The sequence below is a fragment of the Cuculus canorus genome, chromosome 4 (assembly GCF_017976375.1).
Source record: "Cuculus canorus isolate bCucCan1 chromosome 4, bCucCan1.pri, whole genome shotgun sequence".
Classification (NCBI taxonomy): Eukaryota; Metazoa; Chordata; class Aves; order Cuculiformes; family Cuculidae; genus Cuculus; species Cuculus canorus.
The window spans coordinates 25,261,201-25,283,198 of record NC_071404.1 but is presented as its reverse complement, the minus strand read 5'-3'; the positions used below and the strand labels follow the sequence as shown (position 1 = coordinate 25,283,198).

The 21,998-nt window shown below is 38.7% G+C and overlaps 1 protein-coding gene across 1 annotated transcript; it reads right to left on the bottom strand.

The window, feature by feature from the left end:
- Positions 1-54: 54 nt before the first annotated feature.
- KLB (klotho beta) lies at positions 55-20,180 on the bottom strand. The gene is made up of 5 exons (XM_009566597.2): positions 19,333-20,180; positions 10,940-11,447; positions 7,159-7,427; positions 3,960-5,103; positions 55-3,065 (listed from the first exon to the last, which is right to left on the bottom strand). The coding sequence occupies exons 1-5, from the start codon at positions 20,068-20,070 to the stop codon at positions 2,704-2,706; spliced, it is 3,021 nt and encodes a 1,006-aa protein (XP_009564892.2). The 5' UTR covers positions 20,071-20,180; the 3' UTR covers positions 55-2,703.
- Between the last annotated feature and the right edge of the window lie 1,818 nt (positions 20,181-21,998).

Genomic DNA, 21,998 nt, shown 5'->3' with positions numbered 1-21,998 from the left:
TTGTCATGGAGTAATGCAGGATAACATAAGCACTGTGTACATGTTGGTTTACCGGTCTTCGAGAACAATTGGACTGAACAAAGTCTGATGTTTGGAAACGTTGTACTGGCAAAGTGTAGACTCGGGGTATAAAGCCATGAACTGGTAGTTTTAAATCATAGCTTTAAGAAATAGCAAAAACATTGTTCTCACAGAAAGGAGGCAAGTGTTCTTTCACATCATTTCAGAACCTCAAACTGCAAAAACTGGTTTCTGTGTGCAGTTTCTTGAGGGAAATTCACACTTGTGATGACAATCTGAAGTTGATCAAAATGAATCAGTAGAACCAGATTTATAAGACTAGTTAAACTAAATACAGAGATAGAAGTAGTAGTCTGAAAACATGATACTGCAGCTATATTGCTTAATTAAGAAAACCAAGGACTTGACCTTGGAGATAACGCAGAGCTTACTGCCGAGTTTCACTAGCAGTGGTTTCTGTCATCTAGGGATATGCTGCTCTGGGGATTTTTTTCTTGGATTAGTAGTCTTGCCATTGTAACATCTAGTTGGGAGATTGTGCTATTTCTGTTCTATAGTAAAATCCACTTTATCGCTTTACTGCATTCAGTTTTGAAAAAAGATTCACAAAAGAATACTAGGATTGTGCAGAAACACAGTTGTCAACAAATGGCTTAAAGCATAATGTTGAGGAAAGCATCTATGAGTGCCTAAGAAATTCACCCAAAGCATCCACTGGAATGATTCTACAGAGTTCAGCAGGGGTGTGCAGTAGCAATCTCCAAGCCTGGAAAAGAAATGGTGCTGAGCTGCGGACTTGGTACATGGAAGGCCTGCTTAACATTTTTAAGATGAGTTCTTGTGCTGTTGGGAGTTGTGCGGCTAAAGGAACCTTCCAAAATTCTTGTGCTCCTACAGTGCACAAGGAGTTGAGTTTCCCTGTAGTATGCTTCAGTAGTTTGATCCCTCGGTTGCTGAGTTAACTGGTTCATGTCTTTGGGTAATAGAAGTATGCATGTGCTTCTTAACACCTGTGCTGCTTGCTGCACTGCTTGGACATTTCATAGTATAAAATGGGCCAGAGTTCTTCATCTTTTTACTGGTACTTAGCTTTTGAATTCATGAACCTGCTGTGATGTTAACCAGTACTTGAAATATAATGGATAAATAGTCTCATGCATTTATGAACTCAAGGCTAGGTTGAGTACTGGGAGTTTGGAGTTCAGTTGCAAAAGTCAAAGTAGCATTTCCACAGAGTTTCTGGTAGTTTGTAAGAAGCTATAATACTGATTAGGTTATTGTTTACTTTATCATAGTACTTTATCACCTTGGTTTTGATGCTGTCTTGGCTTCAGATGTGGTTGGAAAAGACCATTGATATGTTGTTTCTTCAGAAGCACTGGGGTGAGGTAACTAGCTGCTTTTGGGAATAGGTTGGAGGTGTCACTGTGTCTTGAAAATGGTACTAGCCATTGGAAAAGAAGGTTGTGAGGTGGAGGAAGGCAGCAGGAATTTAACTGATGCCTCTTTTTGCCCTTCTTTCCATTTCTAGAGCAGCTTCTCTGTCCTCCAGAGGTGTGTGGCACCTGCCTGGGCAGTGATGCTCTGACCACGCAATTTGATGCCACGACTGAAAAAAGCTGGGCAATGTGAATTTAAAATGATGGTACAGTTTACAGGTAAAGCCTATTGGGCTCGTTTTGAGATGACTAAAACCAGACCAAGGGAAACCTCTGGGTTTGGTGCCTGAGAAGTTTAAATTAGATTAGCAGCCTCATTTGTCTTCTAAGAGCATTATGCCTGGCTTTGTAGCTTTTGTTTAATGCAGCAACAGCAATGAACTCATTGTTTTATCTCTCCTGTGGCTTGCACTGGCACTTGACCAGAGATAAGATGATAATATGTATTTATTTCTATGAAAAAGGGCAATTTAGAGTTGTATTATCAATCTCTTTCAATGGTTAATGGTGTTTTTTTATGTTATCTGCAAGGAAAATAATTTTATGGCTGCCCCATTTTGGAGATGAAAAGTAGTGGTTGGATATTATTTTGACTTGTCTCCTGTGGGTCCAGTTACATTTACTTGAAATGTTAATATCTGATTTCTGCTTTACCCAGCACCTAAGAGATACAGGTAGGTATGTTGGTCAATATTGGAGTTAACTTGGATTTGTTCTTTTAGAGGTATCTTCAGAAGCTGGCCCAGCTCATTTCATTGGTGATGTTGCACTTAGTTGAAAGGTTGTGAGTTTTAATAACACTTTTATTTGTAAAGCCTAACAACTGTGGTTTAATATTCAACAACACTCAAAACATGAATAAACGTCATGAGACGCTTTGGTCCAAAGAGGTTCATAGAAAAGTGCATATCAGTTCTTGCAGCTTAATAGCTTTTTCAAGTCAAACTGTTTTAAAGGTTCTTCCAAGCAATAGGAAAGTTCATAAAAATGTTCTTTTTTTTAGAAAGAGTTTAATTTTTCTTCTACCTGCAGAAGGTGGATAAAAGTAATTTCACCAGAAAAAAATGCTTTCATAGCTCTTCTTCTATGTACATACAATTGCTTTCTGTTTTCAAACTGAATGCTTGGTGTGTATGACTGGAGTGACTCAAGTAGTGCTTTTCTACACTTGCCCAATCTGCATCATCCTCTCTGGAATGCAACCAGCGATGAATCTCACTGGAAGTGGGCTTGTGCCACTGTTTTAAAATGAAACACAGATGCACTGGATGTTTTTTGCCTTAAAACGTTTTCTTCTTTTTCTTTTGTGAAAAACAATAACGGTTAAAAGCAAGATGAGGGTAGAGAACAGACAGCAGGTGAAGAATATTAATGGCTTCTTCTGAGAAATAAACAAGCAGAAGCTACACTGCTTTTCTTGGTTGGCAGGATCACAAACTGAATAGTCAGCAGGGAAGCCATTGTTGCTTATCAGGTTATTGTAATATTTTATCGAAGGCTTTCCTTTTGAATCTGAAGTGAAGAATCCAAATCTGGGCTTAGACTTTTCTTCAGTCAGCTTAAACGCATAGTAGCCTTTAATCTTGACTTTATCAATGTAGTATGCTGCAAAGGGAAAAAAAAGAAACAGATGTTGTTAACAAAACCATGTGTGACCTGCAAATCTTCTGGTAATGAGTTCAGATTTCAAATAATTAGTCTATGGATTTAAAAAGCATAATTGTAGCATAAAATATTTACACTTACTGCTTCTAGCAATACTCAGTCCTGGCTGTCTTTATTAAGTAGAAACAGTGCACAATTTTTTTTAAAAGGGAGTTAGAATCTGTGAGTTTTCCAGACCTACTTTTGGAAGCTGGATTTCAACAGAGTTAAAGCTGGGAGCTTGCTTTTCTGGGAAAAGCCAGATGCGGCTCTTTGCTGAATCCAGCTGCAATGACTCTAGGGGAGCAGCTGCTCATCCGTGTCATGAGAGGGTCTGTCTGAAAACTCCTGCCCTGCTCCAAACTTGGCTGCTCAGCCCTGTGTGCGTGACTGACTGCTGCTCCCAAGTGTTGGGTGAAAATATATAAATGAAATCACAAGAAGCAGGCCTTGGTGAGCAAACATTTCTCTAAGTCATGTGTAAGCAGAGCACATAGTCGGGGGTGTGACCCAGATAAGCAAGAACATTGTAAATTGGGGAGATTTTTATTAGATACTAGAAATTAGGGTTGTATCTCGGGCGTTGTCTCAAGTGCCATCTGTTATCAACTTCTGACTGTATATGAATGTATATGCTCTGCTCTGTATGCAAGCCCCGATGGCTTGTCACAGGGTTTAAACTGGAAGTAACCATAGTTGCATTTGACATGAGAGCTGAATGCTAATGGCTGGTTCGTGTGTATCAACCAGTGCTGCTTGCTCTGTCTGGGGCAGGTCTTAGGTGATTGCTTAAGCAATGCCTGCATCTGTGCCACAGAAATGGCTCTGGGGAACTTGAATCTATCATATACTCACCTTTTAAAACCTCTTGTACGTATTTTTTCAAGTAATAATTTCTAAGCTGGTCATTGTCCAAGGACTGGTCATCTATTCCATTTGCTGTGATGTAAATATCGATGTCACCGTAGTTTTTTTTAATCCACCTGAGAACTTCACGCACTCCCCAAGGCACCACTGCCAAACGGGAAGGGGAGCTCAGGCAGGTGATATCTTGCAGAAATTGGATGTCACGATCAAATTCATACTGGCTCCCATTCTGAGGTTCATGAATCACGAATCTGGTGGTGAAATGATTCAATGCATAGAAGTCAGCTGCACCTTTGATGAGCTGCTTTTCCTCACTTGTGAAAGATGGCAACGAAGAGTATGAGAGGCCTTTTCTGTTTTTAAAGCTGATGTATTCCCTCATAGCAGCTGGATAGTCCCCAGTCTTAAATATAGGATCGGCAAACCAGCCTATTTCAAACTGAAGAAACCTGTTGGCAGCTTTTGAATGAGATTCAAAAAAGGGGTTGGCAGGCTCAGCCCAGTCTGAATGCAGGGACAGGGACACTTTGCCGTGCTGAAAGGAGCGGTACTGCTCATCGTATATTCTCCAGGCCATGGCATGTGCTATTAATAAATTGTGTGCTGCCTGATACGTGTCATTGCTGCTCCTATTATAGACATCACTTAGCCGGTTAGGCTCATTTATTGTAATCCAAAGTTTAACCAAATCACCAAGTTCCCTGAAACATAAAGCTGCGTAGTCTTGAAAAGCATAGGCAGTGGACTGGTTCAACCAACCTCCTGTCTGCAGCAAAGGCCCTGGCAGGCCCAGGTATGCATGAGTTGGATAATACAAGGTGACCATGGACTGAACATTGAGTTTCAGTGCTTCGCTAATGACGCATCTGTAGTACCTAAGAACTTGCCTGTTGACCACTGACAGATCTCCATTGGGTAAAATTAGTGACCAGTCAAGTGCAAATCTGTAATGGGTGACTTTCATTTTCTCCAGGAGGTCAAGTTGCTTTTTAATACTGACAAAATCTGTGCACTGTGATGGTCGGGTTTTTAGCTTCACCCCTTTAACTTTGTGCAGAAGCCCATCTCCTGTGATGTTCCAGACGTACAGGCTGGAATCACAGAACTGCGGTGATGAAGCCACAGATTCTGCCTGTGAAAATAAAAATGATATGTTACAATGGGGTTTAATTAAATGAATGCCTGCTCATAGTCTGCATTTCTGCCTGTATTTGGCTGTAGAACTAGTGCTGGATGTCAGGAGGTCTCACTCAGATTCTCTGAGGGGAAGAGGGTAACTGACTGACATACATGGAATTTATCTGTGCTAGTGGTCATCTTACCTGTTCTGTTCCTTCATTTGTGGAAAAGATTAAAATTGCACTCTCCTTTCTCTTCAGCTACACACTAGCATTTGCCCTGCCACAGCCTACATGACGTATATTGCTGCACAGATACATCTCCCTCGTTGAATTCATTCTGTGGTGATGCAAGCAGCCATTCTCCAGCAGCTGGCAGGAGAGAGAGGTGGTAAGGACAAGCACTGGGGGGGCATAAGAGGCAGGCATGGATTATTTTGGCACTGCTGCTGAGATCAACCTTGAGAAACTGGCATAGTGTTCCCTGGCTTACCAGTAGTCCTCCTGCTTATGCAAACATCAGTCAGAAACACCTTGTAGTGCTTATTAGTATATCTTTACTGTTTTCTACTAATTAACAAGGTTAGCACAGGATTTTTTTTTACTATTATTCCATTTTGTTTAAATAGTCATCATAGGGTTGGTAATACAGCACAGTGAAGTTTAAAATATTTAGATTAAATCTGATTTATTTTAAGAAAATACTTTGCTGTGTATTTCCTTAGAATGATTAACAAAGTGTATAGAAGCTTTACTCTTTTTGCCTATGGCTGTCAGTGAATAGCTCAAGTTATGGAGTTTTATTGTTATTTTTTGAGGCCAGTGTTGATGATTGGACCATCTTTCTCTATGGGATGACAAAGTACCTCAACACTGGTCATACATATAGTTAGCTTAGCTACCGCATTTAAAATAGAAATAGATACCAAAGGAACTACTTTGGAAAAAAGGTGGTACAATTTGTTTTCAAATGAGAGCTCAGATGGTAAATGCCACGTGCTGATGTTGGTTATTTTTGCCTGTGCTATGGGTCTTCCTTAAGAATGGCTTGTTACCCACTTGTGCAAATGGCACTTAGAGCCAGGCTCAACCCAGGAACTTGATTCAGGAGCCTAACCTGAGACCTCAAGCCTGCGGGTAGTCCTGCTGCCAGCAACATAACCACCTCATCCCTGCCCTGTGCCACCTTCTCTGTCACACTGTCGTAGGCATCTTATGGCCACACTGCAGACTGGATTGGGAAACTCCCTAGGTTGAAAAGTAAACCAGGAATAAGTGACTGGGGACAACTTCTTGGTCTGAAATTCCCTGATCTGATCTGATCTGCCACCTGGAGACGCAAGCAGAGTGAAGGGAAAGGAGGGCCAGCCTTGGAAGTGCTCCTGCAGAGAGGGGTCTGCTGCTGCAGGAGCACCCAGGAAGCTGCGACTAGCCCACCCAAAAACCTGTAAAGTACATAAAACTGAACCTCCTTTTTTGTTAGGAAACCTGGGAAACCAAGTTATGGAAGTACGTAGGCTTTCCTGAATCTCATTTTATTCTGTTCAGAAAGAGTCAGTTACGGAATTAAAAAAAGCAAGCAAATAATAAGTGTAGTGCTGAAACACTTAGTGGTGGTTACCTGCCTGAAAGCTCTTTTCCCCCCAGTCTTTAGCTGTTTGGTCTACTGGCTCTATACCCGAAAAGAAAATACCTCTGGCAGGGTCTGACTCAGCATCTCCTCTAAAGCTTCAATCACTATGGAAGAAAACAGTCACAGAAATAAAGTCAATGGGAATTAGGCATCTATTTTCATTGAGAGCTTTTGCCTAGCCTACAAAACACCAGTCTACACCAGGATACCATATTACATCTGATCAATGGATCAGTGTTTGACTGTTTAAAGTTTTGCTCAAGCATGCAAGGTCAAATTCCCTCCCACACAATGGCTGTGAAGGTAGAAGGGAGAGTCCTATTTCCAGTGTTAATTGTGATTCCTGAATTAAAAATGCCATACACAGTCATTTATTCACAAAGTGAACTTGTTGACTGCTCTGCATGCAGTGGTCTGCCCAATAATTTATGCTTACCTTAAGAACAGACTCGGTGATACCCCAGGAGAAGTCACAGGAGAACTGGGCTTGCAAGCCTGGGGTAGACTCCTTTGGGGAGAAGCCGTTTTCTTGTATGATTTGTTTGTAATAAAGTGCAGATGACTTGGGAATCCTTTCCTTTTTTTCGCTTTTGAAATCTACATAAAATAATCCGCGCCTGATGTTGTAAGTGTGTTGCCATTCAAAGCCGTCAAGAAGTGACCAGGCTGTGTAACCAAACACATCTACGTTGTCGTATTTAATAGCTGCATAAGAGAAAGTAACATCTATGAGTTTTATATTTAGGACTCTAACATACGTAAGGGATATTTATGAGAAAGGCCTATTCACTTTGAAAATCTTGAGGGTTTTCTAAACACTCATAGGGTTATTGACCCATTATAATTAATTGCAAAACTGACAAACTTCATATATCTTAGTTGTTACTCATTGAAAAATATGTACATCACTAGTTCCTTAAGAAATTATTATCATATGCTTTATTTCTGCTCTGAGAAAACATGAAATATCATGCCATATCCAAGTATTAAGTTGCATTTGATGACTTCAAGTCATATATACCCATAAAATTAGAGAAGCACAAGTAAAAGTTAAAGATGGTAGTTGGCAACAGTTGATCTAGTTTGTGCCTTTGTATTTGTCAGAAAGTTAAAACGCTCTTTTAGTGTTCTACATTTATTTGAAAGAAATCTGTAAGTTGTAACATGTCTATTCAGCTTCTAAACTGAAAAACTAACTATGTCAGTATGGGACATGTGATGACTTTAGAAGAAAGGAGACTGACTAACACAGAGATAGAAGTGCTTTATTTATTCACAGGATGACTGTGGCACATGCATGTTTCTTCAGGCAAGCTTAACGTCTCTCTGCATTGTAAAGGAGTATTGATATAATTTTTTGTATATTATAGATGAGAAAGATGACAAAATGACTTCTTTCTCACATGTGGAACACGATTCATCAGGAAGGACAGCAGAATTTCCAAAGCAGCTTCTCTCTGGACATCAACTACCACCAATGTTCATCACCTACTTCCAGCATGTCCCAGCTGGCAGCCTGGAAAAAGAAGTCTGAACTCCACATTCTGCCGTGCTAGCTGCCTGTCACTAGCTGTAAGCTAGGGAATAATACATAAAAGCTTCTCACGTTAACCTCATAAGGGCTGGAATATCAAGGGCAAAGTAGTGACCAAGGAGAGGTACCAAAGATTTTGACACAGACATATGGACAGCCATATTTCACCTATAGTCCACTGACAGTAAACCAAGAATAAAAAGGCAGTGATTTAAAGCTCTATTCTCAGACAAAGTTACCTTATTTCCTCAGGCCATTTAATTTTGCATAATTTTGCATCTCTACTGAACTTCTTTGCCTCAGTCAGACTATGCCACAACATTCATGCAGTATTGTCATAGTCTAATATGATATTTTACCAGCTGCTGGATGAAGAAATCAGAAAGCCCAAGAGTTTGCAGTGTAACTATGTGAGAAACTCATGGACAAGACCAGAATACTTGGAGGTAAGGAAACACAATGATAGGGAAACAATGGGAGACAGCATAAAAATGTCTGGAAATACTAAATGCAAAACATAGAGGTGAAGAATGATGCAGAGGATTAAGAGATAGGCCAGAAGGGCCTTATAAGTAAAGATGAATACTTCATGTCTGCAATGGGGAAGGTTGGATCAATGGAAGTAGACGTATAGGGACAGCATAAATATTTTATTTTTGAAGCATACTGAATGGATGGGAACTAAGTTTAATTGTCATAGCAAAAGATACTGCAGTGCTCGGGATGGTGTATCCCTAGGTGAGAATTTTTGCCTCTTTAAGTGGGTAGGAGGGCAAAGCACTGTTTTATGTTAGATGGGTAGAAGGTAATGATCCTGTGGATCAGCATGAGAGTACATTTACAGTATTGTCTGCAGTGATAGCAAAAGGAGAGGGCAGAAACAGAAGTCAGGATCCTCACTAAACGTTAGAGTGGGGGTGAGAAAATCTTTCTATAAACCAAGGACATAGCTCGGGGCGGAAACAAGGGGAGAATAGGTCAGGAGTTAACAAAGTTCTCCGTGTCACCAGAGATGACATCCACAGCAGCAGATCTCGAGGCATTTCTGTGTCTACTACAAGTGAAGCCTTGGAGTCCTTCTGCAGAAGGAATAGTTTTGGTACTAATAGACGCATGCTGAGAAGCTGTAGTTTCAATTGCATCCTTGTATCATAATCAGAGTCAGTTCATTGCAACATTGAGGTTATACATCATATATTTTTGTGACTCATAGTACTGTAAGATACAGACAAAGCACTCTGCTTGAAAACACACGCACACAGAGTATAGCTCCTCATAGCCTGTTACATTTTATCCTAACAGCCACCATCCCATTACAATTTGTCCTACATAAATGATGTTTTGAGGTTAACAGGGCCTCATCAATTTTGCTGCAAACAGCAATTTTATACCTGACTTCCCTGTTAGTAAAAATAGGAAAATACATTCAAATATTATTCCTGATTGGACAAATGAAAGTTTGCTTCACAAAAAAAATGCACTAATTGATAATCCTGTATTTTGAAGCAGAGGCTCAAGTATCTGTATACATGAAACCGTAGATGACAATTCTTGAGAAGCGGTTATTAGTTAAACAAGTATTTCAGGAGGGTGAATCCATGGATGGTTATTACACCACGTCTGTTGCCAAAGATTCAAAAAGGGTACATGCTATGGACTTTCTTAGGTATGTGTCCAGCAATTTACTTGTTCCACACCTCCAAATCCAGGCCTATATCTAGACTTTACTGCTGTGTCAAGGCACTATTTAAAACATCATAAATCTAATACTGGAATGCAACCTCCTCAAAATTTGGAAAAGGCTGGACACATTGCATAACTGCGCTATGTGAAGTTTACAATGTGAACAAACTTTAAATATATCTGGATAATCTTAGTTTGGAGCCTAACTACATTTGTTGATGATATAAAACTTCCTGTCTCAGTGTCAGAGTAAACGATCACTCATGATTTCTCATTTCTGAGGGTAGGAAAGGGATTGAAGCCACCCCATAGCTGCAGAGTGGCATCAGCAGTGGGGCAGCCTGCTGGCAGGATGGCTTTCAGGGCCAGCAGCTGTCCCTCTCCCGACGTCAAAAACAAATGCTGGTTTTGCAGAGGATTTAAGTATTAGCAGCATTTCCATTGCATTCAAAATTAAATCTTTTGCCTTCTGAGAGCACCCCTGTATGCTGACTTTATGAAGGGAAAATACCAAAACAAAAAGTGTGTCTTTGAAACTTATTATCCTTGTTTGGCATGTAATAATACTGAAGAAAGATCTCCCTTCTCCTGTGGACATCCTTCATGCATTTTACATTGGACTAGGACCCGAGCATAGCAATGACAGTCCCTAGTCATTGTCTCATTTTCCTGCTGTCAAGGTATGTACCTGCACAATGGTTTTGCAGTTGGGCTGCCAGCAGTGAGAAGTGACTCAGTTTTGCACTTATGTAGTTTTAAAATCCAACACAGGTATTGGACTTTAGCTTTCTGGGACAGGGACTATGTTTTTTTCTGTGTTTGTAGAACACCTAGCACCCGTAGATCCTGATCCACGACTTGTACTCATGCAGTATAAACAATTAATAATTAACTTAGTTGCCATTATCTCTTTTATGAAAAGATTCAATCATTACAGAACTAAACTTTAAATTATCTTAAAAAGACCTCAAAAAATCCAACAACTAACTTATGTACAAACCTTGTAAAACTTTATTAATGAAGTTTTTCATCATGAAGATGGCTGTGGTGTCATCTGTTTTCACATGGCTGTCAGTGAACCAACCATTCTCTGCAATCAAGATTCGAGGATTGTTGTATTCCAGTTTAATCCAGTTCAGTACTTCTCTCAAATTGAGTGACAAATTTTGTCCCATTTTTGGTAGAGTGTTTGGAGGTTTAAAGTTGTTAGGACCAAAGGAAAATGCAAAGAAGTCAGCTGTTCCCTTTATGTAGCTTTTCTCATCCTCAGTAAAGCGTGGCAAAAACGAGAATTCATTTTTCAGTTCTTCTGGATAATCGCCTTCCCCATGAATGGGACTGGCAAACCATCCAAGTACTCTCTCCATAGATTGCTGACATTTAGCAATGTCCAACGCATCTTCTGATTTGTTAGGTTCGATCCAGTGGGATCCCAACACTATGGACATCATCCCCTTCTGATATGGTTGAAAGTTGTTTTTGTAGTTATGCCAGACTTTTGCATGAGCCTGATGAGAGAAAAAGAGCATTAAATAGAATATATCTGTGTGTGTGTAGGCAGCTAGGCATGCGGATAGCTGGATCTGATTCACTGCAGACTTCTGTGGCAATGTTAACGAACAGTTAACATACATTAATTACCCTATAGCAGTAATGGGCAGTGACTGTAATACTGCAAGACACCTCAAGATGATGGTAATGCTCAGTATCTCACGTGGGCTGTTCCTATGACGCATTAGGGCTGTGGCTTTTTGTCTTTTAACATAGCTCTAAACTTCATGAGAAGTCCCAGCAGGGGTGTGAATAGCTGCTACATGGACACTTTGGGACTAAACAGCTGTTGATGGTGGGATTTGAACTCTGTAATCTAGACAGTCCCATCTACTTCTTTCTTTGTCAGTCAGTGATTGCTTATTCATTTAAAATTTCAAACCACCCTTACAACTGATACATAAATTATACATCTCAAATTAAGTTTCTTTTGCCAGTGTTGGCGCTGGGCTACTGATTGTTCTGTGCTGTGGGGGTTACCTGGATTTCCTCTCATTAAACCACATCCACTGCACACTCCTCTCGGGATACACTTTCATTTGTTTTAGTTTGGCCTAATCATATGACTAAGAGTTCTACTTTTGAGATTTGCACAGTCCCTAAATATAAAATATTGGAGAAAGGACTTTGTTGCAAAGTTTGAACCCCAATGTCAAGTTTCATAGTTTTGTGTGAGAATTTTGATTCAGAATTTTAGTTCATTTCTTACTTGAAGTTGCTATAATAATATTTTTTTCTGCCAATACCATGCAACAATACAGAATTAAGCTTATTCATTTGAAGTACTCATTTTAAGAGCAACACCTCTTTGGCTTTAAAAGGTGATTCGGCAGCAGTATCTCATAAGTTCTTTTGGGTATGTCATGCTTTAATGTGCATAATCGCTTGAATATTGACTTCCTTACAACAGACAGAAGTTTTGGTATTCTTGTTGGTGACAAGGAAAGCATACTTTGTATCACATCTTATTCAAATTTTTCTGATTATTGTCTTATCTTAGAAAGATTAACATCGTGAGACTCTGGAATTATCTTCAAATCTCATGTTATTAATTATTTAGAGAATATAGCAGTCAAACTTATACAGAAAAAGAAACTCATGGTAGACTGAGGAATCACTAGCATTGTCCAAGTCCCATGGTAAACCGGAAGAGCTAGGCTGTCAGAGAAAGGGAACTCTAGATCGTGATGTCGATCAGGCCAGAAGACCTGATACAGGAGAGAGGAGTTGACCTCTCCTGTCTAAGAGGAGCTGAGGAGTTGTCAAGTAACTTAGGGTTTACTTTATTCTTAACAAGGGGCTCTATATGCTTAAGCTGGAAAGAAAATAACTGTTTGCACCCAGAAAAAAGATTGAGAAGCATTGTGAAACACTTAAGAGTGCTGAGTTAGACCAACATCATTACAAAGCCAAACAGCATTGCTTACCTTTGACAATAATTTCAGTTAATTTATCTGGAAACACACAGCCTTGACAGTTTAAAAAAACAAAAGATCTGATGTCAAGTAGATATTTGGTTAAGCTAGGGAGCACCGAAGAATTATAGTTTGTGAAATTTTGTGTATCAGTTGTTTATGGTTTCTAAGGTCATGCTTGTAACATTTGTTCAAGGTCTGTCTTTGAAAATACTGATAAGTAACATTAACCTTTGAAATGCAGGTTCTGTAGCTGAAAAAAGAAGTCAGCAAAAATTGTACCCATGCGACAAATGACACGATACAGTTAAAATATTGTAAAATGGATTTCTTACCAGTCTTATCAGAAAATTTACGTGGCCAGTGTCATGTCCTCACTTACTCTCACTGTCCTCTCCTGAAGGTCCCTCCAGCCTGGGATGGCTGCTGGGGCAGGGCTTACTGTGCTCTCTGCCTGTCACCTGGTTAGTATATTCTTATTCCCATACCCAAGCTACTAACACGCCTGTTCATGAAAGGTGTGTGGTTGCACTGGCTTAACAAGAAAGACCCTGGTGAAGTCAGCTGTATTATGCACAGCGCCAAGCAGCACAACAACAGCACCAGGTAAATCTTAGCAATCACACATTTCTAGGTAAAGTGGAGAACAATGGCTTTGCCAAACCCCAATAAATTAGAATGCAGTATTGACATGTAAAAGACAATCAGAGACAACTCATTTTATTCATATGCATCTTTAGGAGGCTGATCAGAAGAAAGTAAAGTTACTACTAAAAAAACTGTCTACAGTAGAGAACAGAACCACAGGTATAGTTCTACAAGAGCAGACCTCAAGTGCAAATAAGTACATTTAATATGAGTCAAGACAGCATCCCCACAGACAAATTCATGTGTCACCGATATCTCTTAATTCCGAGGGTTAGGTCTATTGAAAAAAATTGCCACCCTATCTATAGTAAAGGTTTTTCAGAGAGTAGTAGAGGCAATAGCATTTGCTTGCCTATAGTTCTGGTTTGAGTTGTTAATTATCTGTAAAGCAGCTTTACATTCTCAGATGGAAGGTGTCTGCTAAGTGCAAACTTGTTGATGGAACCAACTAATTAGTATCCTTTGTTTTGTAAGACCACATTTGAAACAAACATCAAATGAAAAACTGTACCATACATCAAATTGGTTATTTTGAGTAAATCTTGGCTAATCTTTTTTTTCAGTTAGAGTTTAATCCCTAATCTTTCACTTTCCTTGTTAGATCAAGGACAAATGTCAAGGCTAAATACACAGTAAAGGCAGGATCAATATTGTATATTTATTCTAGATACATATGACACGTTAATTTCAGCTTATTTTCCTGGTATTAATACAGAAATTATTCTATAGATTTGAAAGTCAGAAAGTGCTAAGTCAGTTAGCATTAACCGTGTAAAAAGTCAATTTAATAAAATCAAGAGAACAGTATTGTTCTCCTCTATTTTTGAAACATTCTCGTACTTCTTCAAACTCTGATGCTGTAATTTATCATGTACGGACAAAAGAACTTAACATCGAAAACCAATACTTTCATGTTTGCAAGATATGTTAAAGTCAAGCAACTTTCTTGAATGTCTCAGCAATGAACACACAAAACAATGTCAGGGATATATGGAGTTATTTTAGTGTGCTGGAAAGTAAGAACATTGAGGAAAATCAGAGTTAAAGGAATGCTAATAAAATCATTCTGGATTTGTGTTTGCTTGTTTGATTTTTAAACTGTGAAGAGTTTGAATACAGTCTGATGATGATGTTGTTAAACATCTATTTAGAAGAAGGGTAGGTGCATGTGGCTTATTTGGAGGGTGTATTTCAGTTCAAGGCTCTTTTGGTCTGTGATAGAGACGCCACATAATCAGTAGAGCTAAAGCCCTTATTTGCAAGCTGGCTCTGAAGCCCAATCCTCGTGAAGGAAAAAAGGGCTCTTGAGATGTAAGCAACTAAATTTCTATCAGGGTGATTCGAAGGGCTGAGGCTTTACTATCAGATTTGTTGTATGCTAACTGACTTGCATTTGGATTCTGGTTTTCCTGGTTATTTCCAAGAAATGTAAAAAAACTAACCTGAAAATAACAAATCATACGAAAAAAAGTGTGATTCAGTGCTGAATTTTACATCATCACTGATGGCTACTACTGTTCGAAAAATCTTTCAGCAAAGACAATTACAAGCTTAGACAATTCTACTGTCCATTTGTGAGCCGTACTTGATGGAGACAGATTTCCCTCCTCCTGTGAGAAATACAGGCACCAGTTTAGCTTCATCTTTCTAGATCCTAAGGAAAGGAGGCCTCATTGGAGGAAGGGAAGAAAGTATTTGGTTGAACTTAGAAATAAGAATTATTCCCCATTCATTCAGTATAAACTTGGTTTTAAGGAGAATGAATTATGGGACTTTGTGGAATATGCTCATCCAAAGATCCCAAGGACAGCAATGTCCACCAAGATGTCCTGGTATAGTTAGAGCTACTGAAGAGCTAGAAGTCATGGAGCTAGGCACAGAGATGAACCTGATCTGCAACTGATCCATATGGGTACACCATGTTTGAAAGGGAATTTTTTGACTTTTTGCAGTATGTGATAACGATGGTGTGTCCATGAAGAAAAGTTTTAGGGAGATCTTATTCTGACAGTTTTCTCCTAGGCTTTTCTGCCAGATGGAAAGGAGTGTGAATCATCTTAAACAGGGTCCAAAAAAAAAAAAAATTCCCATTTCTGCCTGTAATGTAGCAAAGGCAGAACTGCCTGGAGGGCACTGATACGGAGGACAGAAAGAGAGGACAGAAAGCTTGGTCTGCAGTTTGTGACCTTTGCAAACATCAATCTAAGTATAAAAGAACAAACCTAGTTCAAGAGAAAATGGTAATAGCATATCAGGTAGATACCTCATTTAGCTCCAGATAAAATAATTCATCGGATATGTATCTTTGCTTCTTAACAAATTTATTAACTGTTCAATCAAAGATATTAATCTAATTGTTTTGTGCACAGTTTTTTCTCTTCTCTGCTTCAGTGTGACAGCTGTCTCAGGAGCAAGGTCATAGTTTTTGTATATTCTTTGATGTGTCTTTTAAATGTTGCATGGCAAGTTACCTGTTAACATTAATTTTTTTCTGTTGTTGCTTTTGTGAGGTGCAGTCTCCTTTAATAAACAGAGGATATACACTTTTGATGGCCACTTTCCATCTGGTATAAGATTCCACGTGCTCCTCATGTTAGCGGTAATGAAATACAACCGAACAGAAATTTATCTAAGAGAATTCCTTAGCAACTTATAATTGATGTGTCAAACTTCAGATTTCCTATTGATTCCATGGAATTAGTATCAGGTCTTTAAAATGATCAGTAGCAATTATTACCTTCTGAACAGCATACATAGTAAGATCGGAATACATTTTTTTAAATTTAAGTTTTGAGTTCTTCTTCTGTAGATAATTTTCCCCACGTGGATCTCTAAAGCACCCTGCTTAGCAGCCTTTGTTTCCAGATTCACCAACCCTCTTTATGAGTCTTGAATAGCAAGATCCGTATGAGGACTGCCTCATAAGCGGGTGTATCTGGGGAATTCCCATAAAAGGATGCAAGGCACGGAAGGAGAGCACAGGTTGTAGGTGATACAGCATCTGCAATGTCTTGTGCTAGTCAACACCGTAGCACTCTGGAGCTTGATGAAGACAGAACAATGCTACTTTTGTTGAAAAGCCTTACTAAGATAATTATCTACATAATTACCAACCTGAATTCACTCACGGAAGCAGACAATTTTTTTATCAGTTCTAAAATACCTAGACTTTTTCCTTAGCCAGCCAATTATTTTTAGTATTACCATGATGCATTTCTTTAATCACTAAAACTGATACTTTAAAATTAAGAGAAATTTCTTCAGCCCTCTTCTAGAGATGCAAAAATCCCCAGCAACTTCCAAATTGTTCTTACAATAAAATAATCCGAAGTCCAAAAAAACAGAGGTTTATGGTTTGTTCTATTGTTTTTTGTGATTCTATGAAACCCAGCTTCAGTTTATGATTGACATACCATATAAAACCCACACCTTTATCTAAGAGGTGATTAGTTCTCACAGCACTGCAGCTGCAACAGGGCACTGGTAAATGAAACTAAAAGTAGGACTCATGAGAGAGCCTCATTTAGTTTATCCAAAGGTACTACAAAAAGGCTTGATAGTGATTATTCAACAATTTGCCATGTAGCAGTGTGGTGGCCAGATTAGCTTCTTCTGAGCATTACAGACCTGTTTTTCCTGCTCAGCATATTTCCTGGGTGGACCTGGTAATGTGCATAGGGTAGCGTGGAGAATATTGACATTCAACAGCCTGTTCAGAAATTAAGCCTTGACATGGACAAGAATGGGGTTCCTCCTAAAGCCACTGACATAAATGGGAATCTTTTCAATAGCTTTAACAGGCTTCACCTCACACTGCCAAAACCTGACAGGTTTTATTTTCAGGAGGATATTTTTTGTTTGCAGTGGTAAATTAGAATGTAGACATGACACAATATCTGAGAAACAGATTTGCATATACCAGTCCTGAAGAAAAAGCCACGTGAAGTCTCTTTAAAAGAGATTCTTACATTCCCTTCCTGTCAAAGCAGAGACATTTCATAACACGTGAACCCTGATTATGCATCAATAATTAATATGGTATTGTTCACAATACTAAACAAACTAAGCATCTAGATACTCACAAAAATCCTTGAGGAAGATTCCTGCTAGTTGTGTCGAAACATATAATACCACCTACGACTTCTGTGGAATGACTGGCTTTAATTACATTTTATTATGAAAAAAAAAAATCATATATCTAAGAAGAGTTGACTCATGTTGACTGGTTCCTCAAGAGCTTCCATTGCACCTCCAGCCCCAAACATCAAATTCCAGTTCATAAAATACACTACTACAAATCTGAGGTTCTTTAGAAAGACCTAAATTCTTCAGAAATTTTATAGTGCCACAGGAGAGAACTGCTAATATATTAGGTAATGTTCATGGGGCTGTATGAAAAATAGAGCATTAAAATAATTTCTGCCCCAAAATAATAAAAAAATAGTTAATGGCTTGTGTGTTGCTGAAAATCTCATTAACTCTCTCACTTAAGTGATTGATTTTATACTTGGCTTCACAGACCTTAAAGTCAGAATGAACTTAAAGTTAGATCAAGTCTGAGATTTAAATAATATTGATCAAGGAACTTAGGTCAGTAATTTGTATATCAGACTTAGCTGTGCTTTGCTTCCTAGAGCGCTTCAGCAGATGCATTGCCCTCTATGTGCTGTGTGGGGCTTGTGTGGATTTTATAGAGTGGGAAAAGGCAGAGACTGCCTTGTTTGTACCCCAGATTTGATTGCGTCACACAGAAGTGCAGACAAGCAATGCTGCAAATTTACATTGTATCTTTTACATGTATTATATCAAATATATTTTATATAGCATCTGAGCATCAGTTCTCTTTGGGATGCTTTACAAATCTCTATAGTTAAATCATTGTTGTGTTAAGTCTGTGTCATGGCTCAGGATGCTCGATGACTTTTCTATGTGTAAAACCTCTATTGACTGCAGTGTGAATTTTACGAAAAAAGAGGTTCTGCAGGTTCAAATCCAGAAGAAAATAAAAGAAATAGAAACAGTCAGTTGCAGAATATTTTTAACTGTTCTAGCAAATAATTTTTTCCCACACACATACTTTTTTCTGTAGGACAAACACATTCAGATTTATCTGTTAATTATATTTATAATGTATGGTAGATAGTATAAGAATTCTTTGTGACAGCTAGTAATAGTTGTAGTAGTAATAGCTAGTAGTAGAAAGAATTACACTAGCTGCTCTATCAAACAGCAACAAGATAGTGACCTGCTCTGTAAACCACTTTGAGCACTACAGATTTACTCTACTTTCTTTCAAACCTAAGAACTGATGACCTTGACTATTCAGCAACAAACATTTTGCAGTATGACCTTACTAAGTAGAACTAATCATATTTATATAGAGATAGTCTATTGCTAGTAGAATTGATCCAATGTACAAATGCAATTAAATTTCATTTTAAATTAATGGAGTGGTCATTTCAGTGTAGTCGAATGAATGGTCATGTTAGTGTGCTTAATTAAGTGAAAAAAACAAAGGAAAACCATGCTCTTTAATAGCCAGATCTTGTAGGTAAAACCTACTTTAAATAAAGTAATAGGCAAGCACTTTAAAAGAAATAATTAGCAAGTCCATTGTTGTGACAACAATAGGAGTAAATAAAAGGACTGCCTTAGCTAAGGGTTATTTCTTGGTGTTTTCACATTCCTTGATTTTTTTTAAAACACTTATATTATTGATTCCTCCCATTATTTCCCATAGTGGTACAATATCAGTTTGTAAAATCTCACTATACCATACCTTGATCAAATTGTGTCCTACAGAGTAGACGGTTGTTATTTCCCCTCTCTCTCCAGGAGCATGAATACCTGTGCCATACCCATGCCAAGCAACTAAATAAGGATTGTGGATTGTAATCCAATACTTAACACGATCCCCAAAGGTCTGGAAGCAAAAGGTGGCATAGTCATTGAAGATATCTATTACTGATTCGTTTTTCCATCCCCCATATTTTTCTTGCAGCATCAAGGGCAGATCCCAATGGTACAAAGTAACCACAGGGTCAATGTTTCTGTAGAGTAGCAAGTCAATAAGGGTGTTATAATACTGGAGTCCTTTTTCATTGGGAACTGTCACCACTCCAGTGGGAAAAAGCCTTGACCATGAAATAGAAAACTGGTAAAAAGTAACTCCCAAAAAATCCAGAGCAGACAAATCTTTGTCCAACAAGGTGTAACTGTCACTGGAGGCATCTGTGCTGTCAGCATCTCTAAACTCCGAGTGGATGAAGTGGTCCCAGATGGAGGAGCCTTTCCCATCCTTTCTCCAGCTGCCTTCCACCTGGAAAGCCCCTGTCCCTACACCCCAGAGAAACTCTTTGGGGAAAGTGTCATACAAAAACATCTGTCTTTCACTCACGGGGCTGAAGTGAGGGTCCTTTTTCCACACAGTTCTTCCCTCTCCAGCAAGCCCAGTAACTATCCTTATGAAAAACAATGTCCACAAAGCAGCAAATCTTTCTAGCTGTCGGCCACGCATTATGCTGGTTTATAGCTTCTTTCACTTACAGTGAAAAAAATCCATTCATGCGCTGTAGTCCTTGCTGTGTAGACCGTCTTCATTTGCAACGAACTGCTGGAGTGTCTTATCAGAGCTTCACTAAAAGCTTGTGATCATAAAAGCCCTGTCAATGATTAGCCTGAACTGTGAGACCTAGAACTGGCCAGAGAATGGCGTAATTTTTAGGGAGGTGGCCTCTGTATGACCACTGAGACACCTATCTGACTTCTTATTGCAGGAAAATTGGTAGCCTGAACAATATAAATGCTATTAACTGATTAATGATCATTTAAAGCTCAGTCATTCAGGTGGGAGAATAAAGGTGACAAATGGTGCTATGACGCTATTTCATCCTTTATTCCTCATGCAACTGCATTTCAAGAAAACATGGCAGAAATATAAATCAGACTACATCGTCTCCTATTAAAAGGTGATTTATCCCCTCTGTGTAACTGGATGGCTGGAAGGGCAATGTGTTATTCCTCAGTCCCGCCCTGCTCAAGCATCCTTCTTTTGCTGAAAAATTCTCCCTGGTCTCATGGGAGATTTTGTTGTGGAGAAGACATATGCACACATCCCACTAACTATACAAAAAGCAAGTCAATTTTTTTTTTCAAACACATGCAACTCTTTTTCTATGCTATATAAAAAATATGCTGTACAGCTCTACATACAGCAGCAGCACAAAATTAATAGGGGTCTGTTGTAATCCTTAAGCAAATTCCCTGGACTCCTTCAAACAAACACAATTAGCAAAGATAATTAGCCCTGAGTGATGCTATTTCGGTATAGATTAATATAACAATCTTGCCAAGGCAAGTGATATAAATTGAAAAAAATAACTTTTCACTTGACTATTGATTATGTATTCTCCTTTTTTTAGGAGCTTGGCTTAAAAAATTTGATCTACAGAAACACGAAGCACGTTAGTTGAAAGGATTAGAGTTTTGAATATCTTCAAGGTTAGGCTGATGAGTTAAGACACATTCATTCTGCCTAGGTATACAAATGAAGACAGAGAAAAGACCTAAAGACAAAGTTCACTCAGAGAAAGTGAAATGTTACATTAAAATCAGCTGCTCAGCTCTACTACCATTAGGTGCTCAAAAAAGAGCAACTTATGTAATTACTCTGAACAGTGTGACTCAAATCAAACACTTATCTTTACCTTATACCTTTGCCTTATACAGCAAAATCTGTTTGAGATGGAATCAAGCCTTTCCTAAAGACACATAATTGTGACAGATACTAGAGAAAGCCTAATGTAAATAGAAACTAGACAACAGATTTACAAAGAATTTTTGGAATTTTTTTTTCTGCAACAAAATGCTAATTCTTGTTTCTACAATGTGACAGAAATTTTATTTTTCCTTCCAAGAGACTGTAATAAGCAAAATATTCCACACAGGATTCCTCCAAAATAGAGCCTACCATCCAGTGAAGGAGTATTTTAATAGCTGTTTATGCTATGAAAAAAAAAATAATTGAACCTCTTTTCATAAAGGGTTAAACTTCTGCCTTCCAAGAAACATGAACATGTCACAAGCCCCCAAGCAGATACTGCTCTGCTGGATGTTGTTCTAGGTAGTTTTATCAACTACAAATAGAGATAACCACCTGCAATATTTCTTCTAGCATTATTTAAACGGCTTGTGTGGCTCTTACAGACGTCAGCCATCTTAATGACTCTTTAGTTCTGTTATCAGGAACACGCACAGCTTTAAAAATTACATAATGAGAATTACATACGCAAATACAAACACATCACTGGAGATGTTTTGCTAAAGTGATGCCTGTTTGGCTTGCATAGCCATTCTAGTTATGTGCATATAGAACAACTTGAAAAAGTACTGAGAAGCACAGCCTGTGCTCTGGATCTGCGTTTATTTGCTTGCTCTGCCATGCAT

Excerpts from the sequence above, each read along its gene's own strand:
- KLB (XM_009566597.2), bottom strand. The coding sequence starts at position 20,070 with ATGCGTGGCCGACAGCTAGAAAGATTTGCTGCTTTGTGGACATTGTTT. Across the intron at positions 11,448-19,332 it reads TAGGACACAATTTGATCAAG|GCTCATGCAAAAGTCTGGCA; the intron begins GTATGGTATAGT and ends TTCTCTCATCAG. Across the intron at positions 3,066-3,959 it reads CGTACAAGAGGTTTTAAAAG|CATACTACATTGATAAAGTC; the intron begins GTGAGTATATGA and ends TTCCCTTTGCAG.